Raw genomic sequence first — 23,146 nt, forward strand, 5'->3', positions numbered from 1 at the left:
TATATTGTGGAATTAAAACGTTTTAGGTGATGCATTTGCGTTCTGAATAAAGAACTTGAGCTACGAGAATATGATGGTACGTTTGATTTTTGAACGTGCACACCGAATTCTAAGCAAAGAACATTTTATCAAGACTTGATTCTTATAGAATACCGATAGTGCCACGGGTAGAGCATGGTAAACACAAAGATTACTTTTCTATAGAGTAAACAAGCACAGTACTTTATTGATGGAAGGATTTAAAGATTATCGGTATTGCTTTATCTTTACGTGGTGCATCCCTCTATTTATTGGCTCCATAGACCATAAATTGCATCCTCGTTTATGACCACCGTGCTTTATAGAACACTTACATTATAGCAGGGCCTCAGTGCTAAAAGATGGTAAATAGCATTTATTAGGATTTTTATCTCCAATACAACTTAGTAGAGCCGTTTTCATAGCGTTTACGTGCAGACTTGATGTCTTCACCATAACTTTTGTGCAAATTAAGATGAAGACCCGCTCATGAGAGATATTAACGAAACAGTGCACTCAAGCAGCGCAAGTTAACATCTTTAGCTTTGCCACCGCTCACCACTGCAGTTAACTATGCCAAGTATTGGCACTGTACTGTAAAATATTGTCTTTTACAGCCGTATCCAGGTTGCATCTCATGATCCTGCTCGATATTTACCGCTGAAAAAGCCATACATCCGTGAGTATAGTACTATTTTTACTGGCATATCATTTCCACACCGTTGAGAAGTTCTCCAAATCAAAAACGGTTTAACATCACGTTAAGCACTTCTAATTGATCTACTAACCCTCTAACCCTATATCACACGTAAAGATCCTAGCCCGGTATATAATTGTACACAAATACTTAATTTATATCGATTTAATTCACCAACAATAGCTTATTATCATTCATTCCACCTATCCATCACCAAGTATCCTTCGTTATAATCCTTTTACACCACTATACACCTTCATTCTCTGCTTCTATCATACTTTCCATCATTTCGTTGCCCATAGCTTCTAGCTCATCCAAAGCGGTACAAAGCCACTCAAAAATATCACCTATCATGTCATTCTTCCCTACAATACTCAGCTCAACAACATCCTCCGATAAATGTGGTATGACATAACCAGCAACGACAAAAGGATGCTGCATCAAAAAGTACTGAATAACATTCATTAATGTGTGATCTTCATGTGCTATTCGAATGGTTGTAGGTGATAAGCGTGTTATGCGTGGGTGCTGCTTGATTGACTCGTAGTCCTTTTGTGATTTGCGGTTGGGATCGGTGTATGAATTCAGCGGCATTTTTTACCAAGGGTAGTTTCAAACCGCCATATTACGGGGTATTGCTCTGCAATGGCAGGCACACGTAATGCGTGGTTGTAATGAGTGAAACGTATGCTAACATTGGTGGTATTACACAATGACCAGCATGTTGTCATAAAACATCTCAATCTTTTTATGAACACTTTTTTAAAAAATCCTCTTGTTCATTTCCACACCACCTTGCACACTTTTTGGTGTGTCAAATACCTCACAACCAGTTTTAATCAATAAATGCACCACCCGATCGTGTTTAAAATACATTATCCGTGATACTTTCTAAACTTGGTCTGATAGCGCCCTACATACAATTTGACAATATCCCGTGCTGAAATATTATACACCCGTAGTTTTAAACGTACTAATATCAATGTATACAAATTATGGAAGAATGATGATTAAATATGCTTTACACATGCCACCGCCTTAATGTCGTGCGAATACCTTTTTGCGTTTTTACTCATTTTTTATTTTCCTGACCAAGGTGCTGATCGGTAAGAACAACATCAGTTAAAATAATATGCACTGCTACGATGCTTTGAGAGGAACACGCTCGTGCATGATGCAATAAAAGTGCCATGCGCATTTTGATTACCGAACGTACTTTGTTTAACACAGATGTGTTACCTCCGTTGTTCGATAGAACAATGGTTAGTTTTTTTTAATTTACTGTTTTTAATGGCAATATTTTTGGTCTCTTTCTTTGTTTGGCACCTTTTAGCACGTAGGAAGCAGTTCATGCATAGACAGCTTTTAATGAACGAATTGCACTTTTGTGCAAGAGCAGAAAACTCAATTTTTTTGATGATCGTGTTTTTATGTATTTTGATAATTCACGCGTCTCGTGCAAAGTGAATTAAATTACCATATTTAACTCTAAGATGTGAACACCAATTCTTTTATTTTCTAATGGAGCAAGACAAATTATCTCGATCGGTCTCTCACTCAGCTTTCAAGTACGCTCTTATCAATATTGATGATATAATACTTCCATGTACGCCAAAAATACGAAAATGAGTAGTGAATAGGCAATCATGGCTTGATAAAATATGCCTTATGTCAAGAAAATGAAAATGTGTTCCTTTAAACTGCGCTACACTAAGTTGTTATACAATATAGGTCTGGTTATACAGCCCGTCAAACAAGTTACTCAAAATGGTTAATTAATGACATAATAATGCTCTAATAAGTGCTACAAATATTTTACTAATACGGCAACCAGACTAGCAAGTAGATTATCGGTTCGCATGGCCTGTAACACAAAACATGGTCTGCTATGTTTTCATTTGTTACCAATTGTATTTTTCGTAGCATGTTTGCTTGACATGAAAATTTTGCCAAGGATTGTCAATACGCTATTTTGCTGATTTAATACTTTTACAACAAGTTCTTGTACAATTAACCATTAAAAACTATGATTCTGGAGAAATAACAAACTGTCCACAAAACTTGCTTTCTACCATCCGTATCATAGCGCATTTTCAACTACCCGCGTTTCATCCATTTTATTACCTTTTTGCCGGACAACTGTTCGGCTGGTGCTAAAATTTTTAAGTGTTGCCAGAGACATATCCAGCCGCTGATAAACAACTACCGTGTCCTTTAGCATATTACTCGTTCGTCTGTGGCAGAATAATAAATATGATACGGTATTAAGGCACAAAAATTGTGCTACTGCTTAACTTTTTGATGCTTCTTTAACCTGTGCTCGAACAAATTTAGACCTGAAACACACCGTTCCACGAATAAATATACGGTTCGTCATCAAATATGAGCTGTGGAATGCAAATCTAAGCATTGTACTGGGCATTTGCTCTGTGTTTGCAGTAGTTGGGTGGTACAGGTTTTAATACCTCTAGCAGGTACCGATCACATAACTTGCCAGTGACCACAGCGTTAATACGCTGTGCTTCATGTTCTACCAATCAGGCTTGGCCATGCTTATCCATCAATCAGTATCATCCGATTGATTTGGCCGCGCACTCCGTCTTTAAAAGTGGGCGGCGGTCTCCCCTTAAAAATGGAGGAAGCCGTAAAAATACGCAACCTAAAAAACAAAGAAGAGAGCGCCATGGGCGCACACAACAAGAAGAGCGTGGCCGACATGGACAAAGAAACAACAAAAAGGCTAGAAGAAATCAACAGGAGCAAGGAGGAGGAAGAAAACAAAATAAACGAGATGTACGAGCGCAGCCGTGTTGAATTTGTGAACTCGCTGAACATGGACGTACCAAAAACCATTTTTTTGCAGGTTCCGGGTGTGCTTTTCGCATGTGCCCTCCTTTCGTATCTGATCGGCCGCCTCCGCCTTAACTTCTCGTTTCTTGTGCTTGTGCTGTACGGCATGTACTTTCTGTTCTCGAGGAACGTGGCAAAGTTTAAGAAAAGTATGGCAGCACTCGTTTTCAGGGATGAAAGGCGCAGGAAGGTGTGTGAGCTTGAGTCGGTTGAGTGGATGAACTTTGCGATCGAGCGGGTGTGGAAAATTATTGAGGCTGAGGTGAGCAAAGAGGTGTTTCGGGTTGTTAATCCGATCCTTGCCGAGAAATGCCCATCGTTTCTCTCTCAGCTGGTGCTTTCTGAGTTTACGCTTGGCTCGCTGCCACCCACCCTTAAGGGCATTTCGTTTGACCCGCGGGCCGCACAGAACGTCATCTCATTCGATGCCGAGGTATTCTTTGTGCCGCTTGAGACCGGCCGTGGTGCTGCTATGATGTGCCTGAGTGACAGCATGAACTGGAACTCACGAATCGTTCTCACGGCTCGGCTTGGTCTGAATGTGAAGGGAAAGGGCCTGGACATCCCCATCATGGTGCGTAACCTTTCGTTTTCAGGTCGTGCACGCATCATCCTCACGCTTGCCAAGTCACTGGTCACACCGCTTGTTTCTGTTGAGGTGTGCTTCCTGACAGCTCCACAGATCGACTTTGATCTATGCCCTCTCAAATCAATCGATCTCATGAACATGCCCGGTCTGAGCACCTTCATCCACACCCTGATAAACTCCAACCTACAGAAAATGCTCGTAGACCCGAATTCGATCACAGTCGATCTCAGGAAGAAGGGCAAGGAGGAGATCGCACCGCAAGGCGTCGTGCTGCTGCACATATACTCGCTCGACAACACGAGCGACATGTCGTGTCGTGCAGACATTGACGTAGATGGCCGCAGACTGTACAAGACGGAGAAACGTGAGGGCACACGTATCGTGTACAACGAGTACTTCTACGTGGTGGTGCACAACCGGGATGATACGATCAACGTGAATTTTACCAGCATGGCAGTGAATGTGAGCCACAAGTACGGCACGGCAGGCGTGTGTCTGAAGAAGTTGCGCAGCATCGGTAACGTGCTGCAGGACATAAAGATATGGAGGAAAGGTGCAATACGCGCCGTACTGGAGACAGACATCAAGTACTACCCGGTTCTGCACGGTCCCGTGGTGCCAAATCAGCACATGGCTGCACAAGCCGTTCTTATCATCACAGTGCAGCAGATTGAGAACCTCCAGGGGCAGCGAAAACCACGCAACCGGTTGTACAACGCGTTCTGCCAGGTGATGGTGTGTGAGGCACTTTCGGGCAAGTTGCAGCGAAAGGACGAAAGTATCAGCGATTTTTTCACTGGAGCACTCAAAAGTGCAGGGTCGCTGTCCAAGAACATTGCAGGCGTGCTGACCAAAAATTTGAAAAGCGGGTTTAACACGCTCACGAGCACGGGGGACACAGAAGAGGACACTGAAGTACTGCAGGGAGCATCACATAGCACGATGTTCGTCGGGCGCACGCATCGCGTGATGGAAACACGTTCACCTTTCTTTGACGAGAAGTTCGAGGTGTTCAGCCGTAACATCCAGAAGGACGTGCTGTACCTGACAGTGATTGACCAGCAGGAAAGTGAAAACGAGGTGATAGGCACGGTAGACATACCGTTACGTGACGTATATGATGGTACAGAGGAGTTATACAGGATCAAAGGTGCGCAGCAAGGCCGTGTTAAGCTGTCTTTTGCTGTGCACTACATCACGCCATTCATATCGCCGTTTAAGCGATACGTGCACGCAGTGCGCGTACGCCTCGAAAAGCTCGTTACCACGTATGACGAGGGCATATTCTACGCCATAATCAAGAACAAGCGCGAGAGCTTTTTCATTGACAACTTCTGCTACGGTGACTTGCCCATCAACCGCGAGATAATCGTGCCAGCAGAGAGAGATGACCGGCTGAGGATGTTCCTTTTCAGAGAGAATTTCAATGAGAGTGATTTTATCGGCGAAGGGATGGTTGATGTCGTGGGAGGTGCGCAGGAGGTTGAAATCGTTGAACGTGGGGAATTGGAGGGCACCGTAACGGTGAATGTTGAGGTTGAAGAGCTGAACGGTGTTGGTTGTGTGCGATGTACGCGTGAAAGCGGCATTGGTGATGAACTTCCCAACAACAAGGCACGAGACGATGTGATTGCACCGACTGCTGATGCGCAGATCACAGATGAAAATGTTCTGGACATGGAAGAGCCGCCAGCGCCTGGGAAACCGATCGCAGAGCCTAACGACGAAATAAGCGAGAAGGCATGCGCGGTGCACAGAGACCATCTGAGCGAAATTAATCCACATGAAAGCGAGGCATCAAGCACGTATCTGAGGAGAGATGTGGTGAAAACCAAGGCTGACACCTCCGCCAGCATGTACCACGTAGTGCAGGTAGCCTTTCGGCACTTTGAGGGCGTGAACGAAAATTTCTTCATTGAGTTTGTGTGCGATGACGAGGTGATAAAGAAAAGCGGGCTGATCAAAGTCCGAGCGGGTACGGCAGACAGTGACACCCAGGGTGTGCTTGGCATGTATGAGCACTGCCACCTAAACAGCAATTGCGAGGTGTTCACGCTGCTGTGCGGCGAAAGCGTGGTGCGCGCTAAGCTGCGTACAGCAGCGTTTGGGAAGACCAAAGTGGTCGGAGAGTGCGTAATTCCTAAGAAATGCATGGAAGAGAAGGTCTCGCTGGGCGGTGACGTGCACGTTTTGATGACAGTATGTGCACAGCAGGCATGCTTCAAGTGGAAGGATTACTTCAAGGTGGGTTATCTCGAGATACGCATTCTTGGCGCGACGAAGGTACGCGGCGTTGAGAAGAACAGCATGTCTGATCCGTACGTCAAGGCGTACCTCAACAACACAAAGGTGTACAAGACGAAGACCATTCAGAACACGGTGAACCCGTCCTTCAATGAAAATTTCTTCTGCAAGGTTAACATAATGACGGATGTGCTCAGATTTGACATAATCGACTGGAATAGAATCGAAACGGACCAGCTGATCAGTTTTGTGGAAATCCCCCTGTATTTCGTAGTTGAAGGGTTCACGGAGGTGAAACTGCAGCTCATCGATGCGCTGAAGATGAGAAAAGACGGGTCGTACCTGCATTTAGGATTTGTGTTTAACAAAACATATAAGGGCGAGGATAGTGTCAAGAAGATTGCAGCAAGCATTTTCATTTGATGTGATTGAATTAAAATCAGTTTCGTTAGTGGAGCGTGAGTAAAATTGGTGCCATTAAACGGTTCAGTAAATCGGTATGGTACGGTCTGCGTTCAGCACAATATTGAAATGTGCCGTCCATGCCATGACAAACGATTTGCAGCGCTTTCGTATTTACCATGGCTACGAAGAAAAGGTGCTTCATCAGATAATCTGTAGATGGAAATAATAAATAAACGTACCTCTAGTGAACAAAATAAGAAAACATCACGGTTACAAACTGAGCATCTCATAATCATGGACAAGTGATACTTTTACACATGTGTATGTGTATCTAACGGAATACTGCACTCCTCGCTTTTCATCTCTGTGGTATATTCGCGTTCTCTGTGCTGAAGTCAAACATTCTTGGTGCAAGTATTTCATGTACAACTGGTGCTTTGTACACTGTAACATCCTTTGGTCAAGAAATCCGTTTTGTAAAGACTTGTAAACTTCCTTCATAGTAACTTTTAAGGTTTGGTTAAAGGTTTTTCAATTATCTGTTGTGGAGGGTGTTACAGCCTTTCAAATATTATTTTCATACGGGTCAATATCTATCGTGGCTTGCTAGGCTCCCAATTCGCGAGATGCAGTAATGCGGCACAATAATATTTATTCTCCTGTAACGAAAAAAATCACGGTTACGAGCAGTATTGGAACGACCAAATGCACTTAAACATTTCAAAACCATGACTTTAGAATATAAATAAAAGATTATTCGGTTCATTTCTATCTCTCGCTTTCTTAAGTCATAATATTGCAATCTGTGCATTGCTTTCTTTTGCACTCCTTATAAATAAAAAGACAATTTGATAGTTTAATGGCCCTTTATGAACAAGGTAAATTTATTTCCTCATTTCTACGCAACAACGAGTTGAGCACTATTATTCAACTCGTTCTTTCTAAAGACATGCCCATCTATTCTTTATGAACAACATCAAAAGGTTATGATTGCCGAATCTAAAATAATTCTTTGACCCTTACCGTACTCACAACAAGTAAAAACATAACATATCAAAGGATAGAAACGTGATTTAATGAGCAATCAAACTTTGCTCTGTTTTACAAGCAGAAATAGCGCAGCTAGTACAAATATAATATGAATACTTACACTTCAATGATTTATTTGTGATAAAATAAAATACTCACAATCATTACAGCTTATACCTGATATTCTTTGTACTATACGGTAGATTACGAGGTCTGAATGTGCTCGTATTCTTTAGAATGTATTTAATGTATTTTTATGTTCATAGCGATACAAATGTTCGTTTTACGTTAATAGGTATTAGGAGATTAAAAACTATGACCTTAGCTGTTCACAGGGTTCGTACAGAAGAAAATACATTTTTACAACATAATGGTTACTACACAATATGGAACTAAGGTATGAATTGGTTTTCTATCTTTTAGTATTACCGCATTTTTGAAAGGCAATACCTTTTATGGATGTACTTTGCTGTCATAGTTCTCTAGATGTAAATAAAGTGTTTGTTATTGAAGACACTATAATTGATATGATTGTTCTATAACGTGATCATTATCTGGTGATCAACTTAACTAGAACGTTTTTATGGCCAATTTCAGCAATTTTCGATGTGCTGCGTATTTGATAGCACTAGTTATGGTGTATTTAGCATTTGCAGAATGTTCAAAATGATTTCAAGTGAACTTTGACATGTTACAAAACCCTTTCAGAAACTTAAACTCTACAAATAAAATGTTTATCAATCCTTGGTTACCAAAATTTTAGCTTGTGACATTTGACATGAAATATTGTTTATGAGAGTATATGGAAGAAAATCATAGTTAAGGATTGGCAATAGTTCAAAATATAAGATTGAGGTAAATTTCTGTGCTATGAACTTTTGGACGTTTATAATCGTATTATTGTGTTTGTTTCTACTTTTGTCAATAATAGCTTTGTATCTAATACTTGAGTTTATAGGACAAATACTTAGTGCAGCTATTTACAAAGCACTGAATCGCTCACAACACGACAAAAAAATCTCCGCATATAGAACATGAGGAGAATAGCACCATCAATTACAATAGATAGTGCTAAGAGGATCGGTAAAATGTTGAAGTGTTTTTCTTTCAAAAAATTGTTTTTACATTACACAAAATTTGTTCACTAAAAGTCGTTTCTTCATAATTCAAATGTAAAATCACTTAAACAAATGTTCTCATGCGTTTTATTGTCATCAACCATGCCCATTTGTCCTTTGTTCATGTTTTTTACCAAATATCATTGTCTATATCACCGCTATCAATTAATATTTCGGATTAATATTTTCAATACACTTTCTAAATGTGTTATTATTTAGCATCACAGTGCAATCATAGATTTCATCATGACATTTGCTGAAATATAACAATGTATATGTTACAACTAAGACATGTAACTGCCAATATTGTCTATCAAATAATTGCTTTCAATCACATTCCATATCAAGCTCACTGATCTAGATTCCTACAAGATAACAGCTACATTATTGCAAAGAATATGAGCATTAAAATTGATTAAACGGTATTGACACAGTCAAATGATATAACTAAAATCCAATAAGCACCAAAAGTTTTATTCAATAACCATAAGAGTCGCAGCGTTGATGAACACCGGTCGACTGATTGAAACAAGCCCAAGACGTTCAAGCAATGTAAAATCAATGTAAAGTGCAAGGCTTTGTATAAAACAATGGATTTCGGATTTAGTACTCGATGTTTTATATTCGTTAATTTGAGAATAACTGCACTCAATGAATAGTTCATGTAATCGTATCTTATCTCTCTGTGCTTGCGAATTGATCTTGATCGGTTCTGAATACCGTATTTTGAGTACTTCGAGAGATGGTATCAATAATAAAATGCTGTTAAAATCATATAGGAACTGTGCATCAATCACCAAAACTTTCAGACTTATATTCGGTCGAGCAAGATTCAACGGATTGATTTCGTGTTCAGTCATCAGACTTCTATCCATCGTATCCAAGTCAGTAATGTTCAGTAGCTTGAGATTCATCGGCAGGTTATAAAAAAATTCGTTGGTGATGATTTCGGGGCATATTCGAAGAATTTCGAGGTTTGACAACTTTCCAAGTGATTTGCAATTATCAGCATCGATAACAACAGACGTGAACTCTAGCTTCGAAACAGTATTCATCACTTTTTCGCTCAACACTGCTTTGAGAATAAGATTTACCACGATATTCGACATCTCGAAGAGGAATAAGACCGGTTCTTTGTCCTTGATTGCTGAATATCTAAGTTCAAAATTCAGATCATTTATGTAATTCTCGGTCGATACGATGTTCATTAACGATTCTTTGTTGTATTCTTCAAATACTTTACTCATCTTCTTAGGGTATTTACTTTCGAATTCCAGGTGCTTTACTCCTTCAAGACCAGCTAGAATGGTTGTGATTACATCCATACTGTGACAGATATCAATAAGAGAAATGTGGTTGACTCGTTTCAGGCCAACAAACACAATGTTATCTTTTTCAAGTGCAGAAAATTGTATGCATAAGCTATCAAGCTCATCAACATTTTGTGCATTGATCACAACTCTACATCCACGAATTACGAGTTTTCTGCAAGCTTTGTTCAGCACTATCTCTACGTTCTCATCCGTAAGTACATGGTCTAATTCAATCTCTTCGTATTTATTCGGTAGTTCTACTCTTTTCACAAACCGAAAATCATATAACGCTATTTTTGATAGGTTATGTGTAGAATGGATTATAGGAGCTACTTCCATTCGCATTCCCTTATTAAAACACTGTTCAATCCCTATAAACTGTTTCAGATTAAACATACCAGTTGAATGTAATATTTTCAAATTCTTGTTCTCTTCACTAAATATAACACATGATCCTGCAGACACGTTTACATCTTCAAATCTTACAGCATCTATGGTTGCATCGATTGTTACTGTACTATTAATGTCGGCTACCTGTAACTTTAGTGATTTTTGTTCTTTATCCACATTGTATTCAAAGCATAAGTGTCTCAACATTATACCTGATCCCATAACACATGGTAGTACAATCTTAACTGGGGTGTTATATATTTCAACATACTCACATTTTCCGTTAATCATCAGTGTCACGTCTTTATTAACATTACAGTTATCAATTTCAATACTTTCTACGTGATCAGGAAACACTATATTTTCACGGATCTCCAATGATAGAAATTCAAATTTCACAACATTTTTAAAAATGTTATTGAATGCATCATTCGGTATGTTTTCTTCGGTATAAACAGCAACTTTAACATGTTCTGGTATTGATTGTATAAAATTGAGCGAACAACGATTGCATACTACAGTTATTGGAGCTTTTATGTTATTAAGACATGATAAATCAACATTAGTGTGGATACTGTTAAATTCCAAAGTTAAGCTATCCACATTTGTTCCTGTAAGAAATTTGCTGGTTGTAACTGCCTCTAGAGTACGCTTAAGTGTCTCATTTTCGAGATCTCCATGTGATTTTAAGCCGTATATACTTACAGTATATGGCGAATCACTATTACTAACATTAAATTCACTATCTAAAATCTCCTTGTTATTCAGCAACCATTTGTAATTCATGTCTAGCTTATAAAACAAGAAGGCTAATGTAAACTTGTGTGAATTAACGGTTCGATAATGGTAACCATAAAATTTCGATTTTCCACTTATGCTTGCCCGATTTTTATCTTTATCCTTCAAGGCAAGTATAACATATGACTTGATCGATTTTCTAAGTTGTGTCGCAATGTCGCTTGATCCAAATATATATTTGGAGAGAAGCATAGTTGACTCGTTATACTGGCCGTTATTAGGATCGTGATTGTAGTTTTTCATTTCCTGGAGCAGCTCGGGATTATTCAACAAATGCATGCACACTGCACACGCAATCGCTCCTCTCCCGTATTCATCAAATAATGATAAATACTTCACGAGTGCACAAATTTCATCTGTATCAAAGGTAGGTACATCTTTGTCAAAACTACTATTTTGCGACAATTTCATGATTTTTTGATACAATAAAATGGATATTGGTACATTAATAACTACAAATTTGATGTCTGGGTTTTCTTTAATCACATCATGGTATGTCCCATAGCTGATCCTCTTGATACCAGCAATGTGACTATGATAGGTACTATCATCGTAGTCAAAGCTTTTATTGACCGTATCTCTACCAAGAAAACATGTGCTTCTGATCTCATGCGGTAATGATTGCATCATTTTATCTCTTTCATGTGCATTCAACAGGCCAGACATTCCTATATCTGCCGGGTTTTCGAAGATCAAAAAATCTTTATCTTGTTCATTTTTGAAGACCAGTATGTATTTGAGACTTGCCTCAACATAGCCGTACAAATTAAACAACATGGATTGGAATCTGTCTCGTCCTTTTATGCTTTGAACATTAGTCTTATTAAGAAAAGAATTAATTAATTGTAATATTAAATTGAATTAAACTTTTATGCTTTGAACATTAGTCTTATTAAGAAAAGAATTAATTAATTCTAATATTAAATTGAATTAAACTAAATTTACTTATTGCTCATTAGTTTTAATGGTAACCCAATATTCTCAATTAATCAAATGGGCGAATAACAAGTTTTTGTGTTGTGCCGAATTGTAGAAGCAATATGAGCGTGGATTGGCTCTATTTGATTGCACAACAAACAAATATAATACAGTAATTGATTACAATAGAATACTTACAGTTGGCGCTCTGACTCTTTTATCAGATGAAGGTTGGTCTATGCCATTGTGTTTGTAATGGAATGGTGATTGAATGAAACGGATTGTAGGACCGTTTTCTCATTATCAAATTTAAAAACGGTAAATTAGCACTAAAAAATATATTTAAAAATTATGAGAGTTAATTATTTAATTTGTTAAAGTTAAATAATTAATCATTTTGAAAAATCGAACAAATTTTACTTTACGCTACAAATGAAATTTTAAGTTAGACTTATCCAATTTATTTTTTAGACTAGCTTAATTATCTCTACCAGCATTATAAATGACACGATTTATTTGCTAAAAGTACGTTTTCTTACCTTCATATATCACAACACTCAAATAAACACACTTGTATGGTCGTTGGGACCAATCATGGCCACTAACCTCTGGTCATGAAAGAAATTGGTGCGCCAACCCGCACAACATTTCACACACTTTCATCACAACATAAATGTCTTCTGCAACCTCAATAGTAACTTTAACGCGCAAATTATGATTTACATAACATCTTCGCAGAAGAACCTTGTGAAACTCTTTTTCTCTGAATTTACAGACAGATATGGTTCTTGTCAAGTAAACGTTCAGCCGAAAAATTATGTTCGATATTTGGGCAATCATTTGTAATTCCGAAGGAGATGCCACGCGGTTTTCTTCCTATTATTTCAGCAGAATGGATATTGTCTCTTTACGTTGGAGTGACTACACAGTGTCGAACCAGGCGATAGGCATACATGAACATTGATACACATGTTAATTAATGCAGTTCATTAATTGCCGAAGTAGTAACAACTACTTTTCAAGATGGCAGAGGTAAACTAATTAAACTCACGTGTCAAGATTGCTTATCACGCTTTTATCCGTACATACTCTTTTGCTATTTCATAATTAACCTCAGACTCTCACGCCGCATATTAGAAACTGCTTACTGCATTTTGTTCAAATATGAAGAGATAAATGAAAAAAAATTTATTGTGAGCAACAAACACGTTGACTGCTTGCAAATAAATTTCACACTGTCAAACAGTCTTCAAAAATTAATCTTTTGCTTATCCATGAGGTATTGTTGCCATGGTCATTTGTTCCAAGAACTAAATCTTTTTGGTTATTAGATCAAATGACCATTGACCAAAGTTTTTTCCGAATCCCAAAACGACAATTCCTGTTAAATGAAGCTAAAACTTCTTCAAAAACGCTGAAAATACAAACTTTGTATTTTTGCTGGCCACAACCGAATCTAAAACCAACCTCATGACGCTTATGCCAAAGAAGTAACCAGAGGAAATAACTGCTCCAAATACCAAATTTAACGATAATTGGCAGCAGACACGGTCATTTTGTAATAAAAAATGCGAGTAAAAAAGCTTACATGATGTTTGTTCTTTAATGTAACCTTTATACGAGAATTACGCACAAGGCAACACCCAATAAGGCAGACATTATGCTGATTGAGGCAGCTCCATTGCTGGATTTAGTTTTTGAGCTCGATTTGCTGCTCTTCTTTGTGCTAGACTTGCTGTTTCCTTTCTTATCACCGGATTTTTCGTCCTTCAATCCGGATGATTTGCCCGCGCCACCTTCTGACTTGCCAGTTCCGGCCGCAGCTCCTCCCGCTCCTCCTGTTGCAGCGCCAGCCTGTCCTTGTCCCTGCCCTTGCATGATAGCACCACTCATTCCCTGATCAGCTATGAAAAAAGGCTGTGCTACGGGCATACTTTCTGCTGCGTAGTGACTTCCACCTGTCGGTGCATATGATGCCATTGCAGGTGCTGCATACGATGCCATTGCAGGCGCTGCATACGATGCCGCTGCAGGTGCTGCATACGATGCCGCTGCAGGTGCATAAGACCCATATCCATCACCCATGCTACCACTAATTGGCATCATCACATCGTCACATTTCATCGTTCCATAGTATGATCTGTCCGGGTTGCCATGAAGATCCATATCGAATGATTGGTTCGGCACAGGCTCAACAAGTATGGCATCAGATATCGTCCTTACATATGGGGCCGCTTCAGCACTTATGTGAGGTATTAAAAGAGTGAACAACATGGTGTGGTGTGTTTTTTCTCTATTTATACTTTTAAGCTGATAAATTAACGTGGTGATAAATTTGGTGCCAATCATAAAAGTGTAATAACATCAGCATAACATCACTTTAATCTACCGAGTACCGATGGATGTGCTGTGTCGATACGATGCCTGTAAACCATAGGTTTGTTTGGTTTGCACCATTTCGTTCCGAGCTGAAACGGCTATAATTACGCGTTTTTTTACCGGAATACGGAAACGATGCGATAGGAACAACAAATTGATAACTTTCCTTCAATGATAAGTTGTTATTACGTTTCACTCATTCTGAGCGCTCACTAATACGAGTCAGCATTCATTTTGTTGTTTTTTCTACTTAATTTATCTTCGAACCAAACGCATCAATTATGATCGAGTACTGAAGTGCAAATGAAGTTACTGCTCAATTCTGACATGGATATCACTATCGAACCGTTTTATCGTGCAAGACGTACCTCAGCTACGTCATGTGTTGCCAGCTCGAATAAATGCCCAGTTATACTTTGCAGTGGCACTATGATCCTTATTAAAGCTATGAACACGTGATCTAGGTATGTTCATCTCGAAATAGAAGTTTCATTCACCGCGTATTATCGTGCTACTTTCATTGACACACGAATTTATCATTCTCATTACTCACTTTGTTTGCAATCTTACTCATCGTTTTGTTTTATCATTTTTTAATAAATCATTAATCGTATCGTACGATTATGACGACCGGAAAACCGCATGCAAGCGGAATATTGTACCGCAGCACCCAGCACAAAATATCATGATCAACTTGGTGCTGGAGATGAGCGTGATAAATGTAATTTAATTAGACATGCCTTCATCAAAAAAATAAGTAATGACCGGTTTATTGACGAGTGGCTGAAGCTTACGATTGTTGCAGTGCCAATAAAATAATTATTTTACAAATATTTGGAGTATAAGGCGTAATTAAGCTCATCTAAGTACTGTGCGATGTAAAAGGCATCTACCGGTTCAAAGGGATGAGTGAGCACATTATAAAGTACTTGGAGCGAAGGCGTTCGTTTTCTTGTAATAAAACAAGAATGGTAAAGTATTACGGTGCCTTCAGGAATTTATCCAAAATTTGCGAGTATTGAAAAAACTGACCGCACTTCAACAAATCACTTTAATTTTACATTTCATCGTTTACTACACCAATGTAACACCCTCCACACTCATCATTCACGTTGTAACATCCGCAAAAAACGCATTGCCGCCCCTTCTCGCGGTAACCACCCTCGTCAACACAGAACACGCCCTTACCCACCTCAATCGCATCACCTTCATGTTTGCTCTTGCGCACTTTCATGCAGAACTCATCGTCTGAATGTTCGGCCGCGAGCTTCGCACTCGCGTAGTTTCCATTCTTGTACGATACGGCGACGTAATTCTCCGTCTGTATTTTGCGGTGCTGTGGCAGCAGATCAAGGTGATAGAAAAAGTGCGCACGCTCAAGTGCACGCTTCACATCTGTTTCTTTCTTTCTCTTACGCTCGCTCTCTAAACCGGCCACGTACCGGCCAATCAGGAACCGCTTCTCTTCATCCAACGAGTCTGCTAGCGAGTACAAAACAGTGTACAGCACTTTGAGAGTATCTTTTGCCTTTCCTGCATCGATGTAGCTCATCGCTTTGCAGAATTCCTCCTCAGCATTTAACCCCTCTACAACGAAATTCATCCTTTCACTGAGCCTTTCAACATGATACAACTTGCCCTCTCCATCATAATCATAATACCTGTCCTCATCGGCATCGTTCTCCTCCACTAAACCCTCTCCAATCATCTGCTGATTACCCACAATATTCTCGCTGTCTCGCAAAATTTCCATTACCCCATTCTTATCGCCCAAGTACACGCAGCGCAGCAGCCTGATGTTCAAATCATCCACAACCATAGCCTGTATCCTCTCATCATTCTTCGTCACAAGGTAAAACATGAACAGCTTGCGCTCGTCGTCCATCTTCCTCAGGCAGCCCTCCAGCACGTCGTAGTTCTTGTCGATCAATTCAACGTTCTTCATTCCCATCTGGTAAATCTGCGTGTATTCGTTCCGATCATTCGCAATTTCGTAGGCACTTGCAATGTCCCCCATCGATAGGTACAATTTGAACTTCTGCGCACGCTCATGTATGAAAGGCAGGGCAATGTCACCACGCCCGTTGTGTCTCAGGAAATTAACGACCGCCATACCCGGCAGATTTCCGATGTGTGATGCGATTGCCTCGCTGTCATTGTTCAGTACCGCAAGCTTGAACTTTATCTCGTCCAAGTTCACTTCTCGCTCAATGATTTGCGTGTCGCTCACGAGCAGACAAACATCCCTCCCATCCTTCTTGTACATTCTGACGAGGTTCACGCCGCTTACCGAACAGATCACACCCTCCGAATGCTTAAAGACATACCTGAGCTGCTTCTCCGTGCTGTAGAACACCATACCGTCCGATATCACGGCAGAAAGGATCCTGGTCATATCGTTCACGTGCCGTACCACATCAAGGTTGCTGTCAAGAACCATGAGGTCGTTCTTACCAATTACAACACACATCGGCTCATTCTCTTCGCTGTAATACACGTTCGTAACCACAAACGGAACACTCGTGCTCTTCCTCTCGTAGCTTGCGTTTACCATCAGAATCTTCTTCTCGTTGAGCACGAAGAACACCGTCCTAAAACCGACGACCCGCCCAACCAAAAAGAAAATGCACTCGTCCTTGACCTGCCCGTTCAGCTGATACGCGTGAAATTCGCCTTTGTTGCTGCAAATGATGAGATCGTTGAAGAACGCAGCATTGCCTGTTTCAGACCAGCTCAGCTTCTGATCGCGCACTCTATAGACCTCAAAGCGGTGCGCATAGTTCACAATAAGCATGTCTCTGTACGAGCAGATGTCTTTCGCTTCTTTCTTCAGATCAGCGATGCGCTCATTTTTGTAGTTCACCACCCGGTTGTCTCTGACCACGTAATTCGTGTCGAACACGAGATCGTTTTTGAGCTTGAAGATGATGAAGCACTCGTCATGACCGGCCACAATCACATTTTCGCTGTTGCGCGCCAGGCACCAAAAACGGCCCTCCTTCTCAATGCGCCTCGTCTTTTTGTTCTCATTGACGAACAGCATGCCATCCTCTCCACAGCTTACGACAACTTTATTGAACGAAAGCAGCGCGGTGACCGGCTTGTTGTGGTAGTTGAACGACTCCGTGCTGACCAGGTCAGAGTTGAACACCTTGATGCACTTGTCATCCGAGCCTGTGAAAATCGCAAAGTTGCCGTTGTTAAAAAGCACTGAGAGCGTGTTGATGCCCTTATCGTGCGCCTCCACAATCTCAGAGGTGCCATCATCGATGTTCCATACGCGGATGGTCTGATCAAGTGACACACTCACAACACGCTTGTCGTGCAGGAACTCAGCACACATCACGTAGTTCGTGTGCCCTGCCAGTGTCCTAATCTTCTTCTTGCTCTGAAAGTTCCAAACCTTTACCGTCCTGTCATCGCTCGCGCTCAGCACGAAAGGTTCACTCTGATGAAAACGCACACACCGTATGTAATCGGAATGTCCCTTCAGTTTAACGCTCGTCCTGTTCGTGTAATCCCAAATGCGCACGTACTGGTCATCTCCCCCGCTCACAAAAATATCGTTGTGCTGGTGGAACTGAATCGATCGCACAGGTCCATCATGGTCAAGAAACTTGTGGATGAAGGATGAGAGCGTGTAGTCGTATGCACGAATTTCTCCGTTGTGCTGGGCCAGCAGAACAACCGGTCGGCTGCGATGAAAGCACACAGACTTTACACGTGGCGATTTTATCTCGTCTTGGATGTTGAGCGCTTGCATTCTGAGGGGTGTGAAAATGGGCGATTTTATATTTTTTGTGTTTGGCGAATTTCGGTGGCGTGGGTCGGTCCCAGCAGACAGGAAAGTCATTTCGGTGTTGTAGGAGGTAAATGAACGAGCTATCAGCAAAAAATGCACAAACTTAATGTAAATTCACCATCGATGGCAGGCATGAACAGTAAATTGAACAATAATCACCTTTAATTACCCTTACAGGTGCCAACGCAACAACTGAAGAACAGCATTTCCAAATTAATACCAATCAGTACGGCAATCACAAAAAATCCCAAATTGTTCTTCCAAAATTTAAATTTTTTTTTCCTGATTTCGTTCTCTTCCTCTTTGAACTCGTAGTTCAGGTTTTTGAGATCAAGCATGAACATTTTGCGGTTCCCTATGTTCTTCTCGTTATAAAACTTGAGCATAAGAACGAACAGCATGCCAACATCTTCCTCAAGTATGATCTTAAAGATAAAATAAATGTCATCCTTCCTCCTCAATATTCTGCTGAACCATGTCAACGTGTAATTCATAAATTTTATGCTTTCGTTCACACTTACATTTTTTTGCTCCCTGTTCAGCAGGTTAAGCATCACCTTGTTCTTCGCTAGGTACGTTTTAAACTCGTGTTGCACAAGACAGAGGTACTTGTCCTTGATGATGTGGTATACAGCCGTAAGCATCCTGTTCCGTGTCGCATTGCTCATCAAATTTGTTACGTCGGCGTACTTCTCGAGCTCCTCGAAAATGCTCTCGTCTGCCGCGCTCTTACCGCCGCTGTTATGCTTGCATGTGGTACTGCTCCCAGCGATTTGGCCATTCTTACACCGAGAGATTTCACCACGATCCTTATCCGAATCATCACTCGCTATGTCATCCACATCAATGCTGTTGAGTGTCACGTCGTCAACACTCTCGCTCTCGGCGTAAAAGTACACCAAGACAGCTGCTACATCGTTCATTCCTTGTACGTACTCGAACGGCATCCGTATTAGCAGGTTAAACAGCTCTTTCCTGAGCAGGGCCACGTCCATGTCTCCATAATCAAAATATGTTCTCTCAACGTCCACTTTAATCACGCTCAGATCATCCTGTGATTTATCAGGCGTGCCAGGCGCTTTTTTACTTTCGTACCGGCTCATTACGGACCGAAGTGCTAAGAAATCTTTCCATGATCGATTTTTTGACATAAAAGGGTACGTGGTGAAGATATTTTAGTATTGCGATGTACGCACCTATGAAGAGAGGTATGAGGTGAGCAACGTGTTGTTTAGAGCGTGATATATACTTCTCACCCGCTGCTTTCCCATGTGATGAATATGGAAAGTACACAAAAAGATTTTTCTACGATCCGTTATATACCATTAAAAAGTGTCTCTGCAGGTGTGTGCGGTAAATATGAATTAAAACACGTACTTGATGGGAGATTGCGTGAATATTTGCTCCACCTGTTCCTATCCCAGACCTTCAAAAAAGAAGTATTTTTTACAAGCTTGAACTTCAACACGATTAAAGAACGAGATTGAAGGTTGCACATCAAAATGCATGGAATGAGCGGTTCATGGACAGCGTGTATTTACCTTCATATGAACTGTTAAATCGCTATGTCTATGCGCACACGAAATGTGGATGAAAATATAATTGCTGAGTTTCTCAGCATCAACACAATCATGGATGAACTGAACGGGTATTGAAAGCTCAGATAAATACATGAAGTAAACACAGAAAAATACTGCAGGGCATCGTCTCCTACTCCTCACTCATTCTCAACGCTACGATCTGCTTGAGAGCAGGGCATTCGTTTCAAATAATTTCCTTCGACTATTTTTCAGGTCGCTTCAAGCAATGTGAAACAACAATTTGGTGTAACATTTGAATTGAAAGTGTCCATCTAAGCCGTGTGTTACCGAAGTATCCATCAGGATTTAATTCAAGAATGAGAACTAAATTTATTTACCGCACAGATCATGGCGTAATACGCATCGTAATACGCGTTAGTATTACTTTTTGATGATTTATCGGAAGTTGTGAGAGAAAGAGTGATTACCGATTGCTATCAAGATTTGGCTGGACGTATCATTTGCTACCTGCGATTCACTAAGGTACTATCACTTCCTATTCTCAAAAGGTGATTCCTTTATGTTGACAGTAAAAAGATCATCTTCTGTAAAAATTCTATTCGTTTGTGCTATCGTAAGATGATTGCAAGATTCTCAATAGAAACAACGATTTGCTGTAAGGTGTTCACAACTGCTCGGTTACACAGCATTATGGCATAGTAATGACGATTGTTACGCGCTTTATCTTTTATTACACAGTTTCACGCCCAAAATCACCGATTGCACAGTTAAACTCTTCGTTTGGTGGTCGCAGATGGCGTGTCTCGGCTCACATCTTGTAAATATTTGAGGAACACCGTAAACTCGGAGAATGACCGGTCGTAACCGGTAACAAATTTATTCGCCGCACCATTACCAGTCATGACAATCACGTAATGTGGCTGAACAGGCATATCTTTGTACTTATCATCCCTATGGAACGAATCAGGTGTTCCTATCTAAAACACCACTGATATGTTCGTAAACAATAAAAGTAGGAGGCTGAGTGCTGGAAATGGGCAAAACAGGTAAAATAGCACTTCTGACAGGCACAATAGTACTGAGCTACGTCGTGTACAACCACTACGACAACAAACGAAAAAGAAAAATGATCGAGGAGCTTAATGCACACCCACCTTTATCCTGGAAGCCTTCAAGCCGACATACCACAATACACAACATGAAAACAAAGTACTACGATGTCCTGGTCATTGGTGGGGGTGCTTCCGGTTCAGGATGTGCGCTGGATGCAGCTACCAGGGGATTGAAAGTTGCGATGGTCGAGTCCGGTGACTTTGGAAGTGAAACGAGCTCAAAAAGTACAAAACTGTTGCATGGTGGCGTGCGCTATCTGGACAAGGCAGTAAAATCTTTCGATCTAAGTAATTTACAGCTCGTATTAGAGGCATTGAAGGAAAGGAAGTATGTGATAGATGCCATACCGTATATGGCAAAGCCAATTGCACTAATGTTGCCTGTGTATAGCAAAATACTGGTGCCTTATTTTTTGATGGGCCTGAAAATGTACGACTACTTCTCCTGGAATAAATCGCTGGGCGGTAGCTACCACATAAGCACCAAAGAGACACTGCAACACTTTCCAAATATAAAACTTGATGGGCTGAAAGGCAGTATAGTGTACTATGATGGAATACACGATGATAGTCGTTCAAACGTAGTGATAGCGCTGACTGCAGCATATTACAACGCAGATATACTCAACTACTCACCCGTAAAGCAGCTTATCAAGAACGATGGTGTTGTGGTCGGTGCGGTATGCAAGGACAGAATCGGTGGCGAGGAGTTTAAAATACGTGCAAAATGTGTCATCAGCACAGCCGGTCCATTCACTGACCAGATTAAGAAGTTGGCAAATCCTAAATCACCAAGCCTGGTTGTTCCCAGTTCTGGCGTCCACATAGTTGTACCGAAGGAGTACGGTGCTAACGATATGGGCCTTATCAATCCAAATACAAGCGATAATCGCGTCCTTTTCTTCATTCCATGGCTCAACAAAACCATCATAGGCTGCACAGACAATCCGTGCAAAGTTGAGAAAGAACCCAAACCAAGAGATGAGGAAATATCGTACATTCTAAATGAGGCCAATAGGTTCTTAAAAGAGGATAAGATGTTGAAGAAGAAGGATATTTCATCGGTATGGTGTGGAATACGACCGCTTGTTAAGGATCCATCACGTAAGGACACGAAGAGTCTGGCACGCAACCATATAGCATACCTTACTGAGGAGAATTTGCTCGTATTGGCAGGCGGAAAATGGACTACACACAGAAAAATGGCAGAAGATGCAATCGATCTCGCGGTAAAAAAGTTCTATTTAAACCCAGCAAGACCATGCGTAACTAATTACATCAAAATGTTGGGCTCACACAACTACACAAAGCAGCTTTCAGCTGATATTCAGCGTGAACTCGACCTTAGTGAAGATGAGGCCATGCACTTCGTAACGCGCTACGGAGACCGGTCAATGATTTTTCAGAACTACAAAAACAGGAGGGAGCCGCTAAAAAGACTGCACAACGACTACATGTACACAGAGGAAGAAGTATACTATGCTATAGATCATGAAATGGCGTGCAAGCCGGCCGATGTATTGACGAGAAGAACTCGATTAGGATTTTTGGATGTGAAAGCATGTGAAAAGGCTCTTGACAAAGTAATGGATATATTTGTAAAGAGAATGTCATGGAGTGCACAAAAAATGAAGAAGGAAAAGAAAGAGTGCTTAGAGATGCTCGAAAGTTTGGGGCTAAAGCTCCTGAAGTAAGAACCTGCAATGCTTTAACCAGGTGATCATTTGAAGATGTGCGGAGCATCTAAGTATGTTCAACGAGTAGCGATACATGTTTGGAATAAAAAAAGAAGTACAAAATACAATTTGAACTATGTTACACATGCTTAAAGTTATAATGTGTTACTGCTTAGTGTGCGGATAACAAGGAATGTGCCATCGGGTATGATTTGTAGTGGCGAACTCTTTTTAAAATATTTTTGATGTCTGAATGAATTTTTTGAT

The 23,146-nt window shown here is 40.6% G+C and overlaps 7 protein-coding genes across 7 annotated transcripts; 2 read left to right on the top strand and 5 right to left on the bottom strand.

Moving 5' to 3' along the window:
* Positions 1 to 863: 863 nt before the first annotated feature.
* VCUG_00619 (uncharacterized protein) lies at positions 864 to 1,309 on the bottom strand (the record flags this gene model as incomplete). The annotated part of the gene is made up of 1 exon (XM_008075449.1): positions 864 to 1,309. One exon carries the CDS (start codon positions 1,307 to 1,309, stop codon positions 962 to 964), a length of 348 nt encoding a protein of 115 aa, XP_008073640.1. The 3' UTR covers positions 864 to 961.
* Positions 1,310 to 3,347: 2,038 nt separating this feature from the next.
* VCUG_00620 (uncharacterized protein) lies at positions 3,348 to 7,048 on the top strand (the record flags this gene model as incomplete). Its single annotated transcript, XM_008075450.1, has 1 exon — positions 3,348 to 7,048. One exon carries the CDS (start codon positions 3,348 to 3,350, stop codon positions 6,819 to 6,821), a length of 3,474 nt encoding a protein of 1,157 aa, XP_008073641.1. The 3' UTR covers positions 6,822 to 7,048.
* Positions 7,049 to 9,411: 2,363 nt separating this feature from the next.
* On the bottom strand, positions 9,412 to 12,228 carry VCUG_00621 (uncharacterized protein; the record flags this gene model as incomplete). Its single annotated transcript, XM_008075451.1, has 1 exon — positions 9,412 to 12,228. One exon carries the CDS (start codon positions 12,226 to 12,228, stop codon positions 9,424 to 9,426), a length of 2,805 nt encoding a protein of 934 aa, XP_008073642.1. The 3' UTR covers positions 9,412 to 9,423.
* Positions 12,229 to 12,849: 621 nt separating this feature from the next.
* Positions 12,850 to 14,718, bottom strand: VCUG_00622 (uncharacterized protein; the record flags this gene model as incomplete). Its single annotated transcript, XM_008075452.1, has 1 exon — positions 12,850 to 14,718. The coding sequence occupies one exon, from the start codon at positions 14,716 to 14,718 to the stop codon at positions 13,984 to 13,986; it is 735 nt and encodes a 244-aa protein (XP_008073643.1). The 3' UTR covers positions 12,850 to 13,983.
* Positions 14,719 to 15,776: 1,058 nt separating this feature from the next.
* VCUG_00623 (uncharacterized protein) lies at positions 15,777 to 18,511 on the bottom strand (the record flags this gene model as incomplete). Its single annotated transcript, XM_008075453.1, has 1 exon — positions 15,777 to 18,511. One exon carries the CDS (start codon positions 18,509 to 18,511, stop codon positions 15,806 to 15,808), a length of 2,706 nt encoding a protein of 901 aa, XP_008073644.1. The 3' UTR covers positions 15,777 to 15,805.
* A 183-nt stretch (positions 18,512 to 18,694) lies between these two features.
* VCUG_00624 (uncharacterized protein) lies at positions 18,695 to 19,707 on the bottom strand. The gene has a single exon (XM_008075454.1). The coding sequence runs from the start codon at positions 19,699 to 19,701 to the stop codon at positions 18,712 to 18,714; it is 990 nt and encodes a 329-aa protein (XP_008073645.1). The 5' UTR covers positions 19,702 to 19,707; the 3' UTR covers positions 18,695 to 18,711.
* Positions 19,708 to 21,124: 1,417 nt separating this feature from the next.
* On the top strand, positions 21,125 to 23,101 carry VCUG_00625 (uncharacterized protein; the record flags this gene model as incomplete). The annotated part of the gene is made up of 1 exon (XM_008075455.1): positions 21,125 to 23,101. One exon carries the CDS (start codon positions 21,125 to 21,127, stop codon positions 22,895 to 22,897), a length of 1,773 nt encoding a protein of 590 aa, XP_008073646.1. The 3' UTR covers positions 22,898 to 23,101.
* Positions 23,102 to 23,146: the final 45 nt, after the last annotated feature.

Source organism: Vavraia culicis (genome assembly GCF_000192795.1).
Source record: "Vavraia culicis subsp. floridensis unplaced genomic scaffold supercont1.7, whole genome shotgun sequence".
NCBI lineage: Eukaryota > Fungi > Microsporidia > Pleistophoridae > Vavraia > Vavraia culicis.

What these genes read in the sequence shown, in the direction of transcription:
- VCUG_00624 (XM_008075454.1), bottom strand. Translation starts at nt 19,701, where the DNA reads ATGTCAAAAAATCGATCATGGAAAGATTTCTTAGCACTTCGGTCCGTA.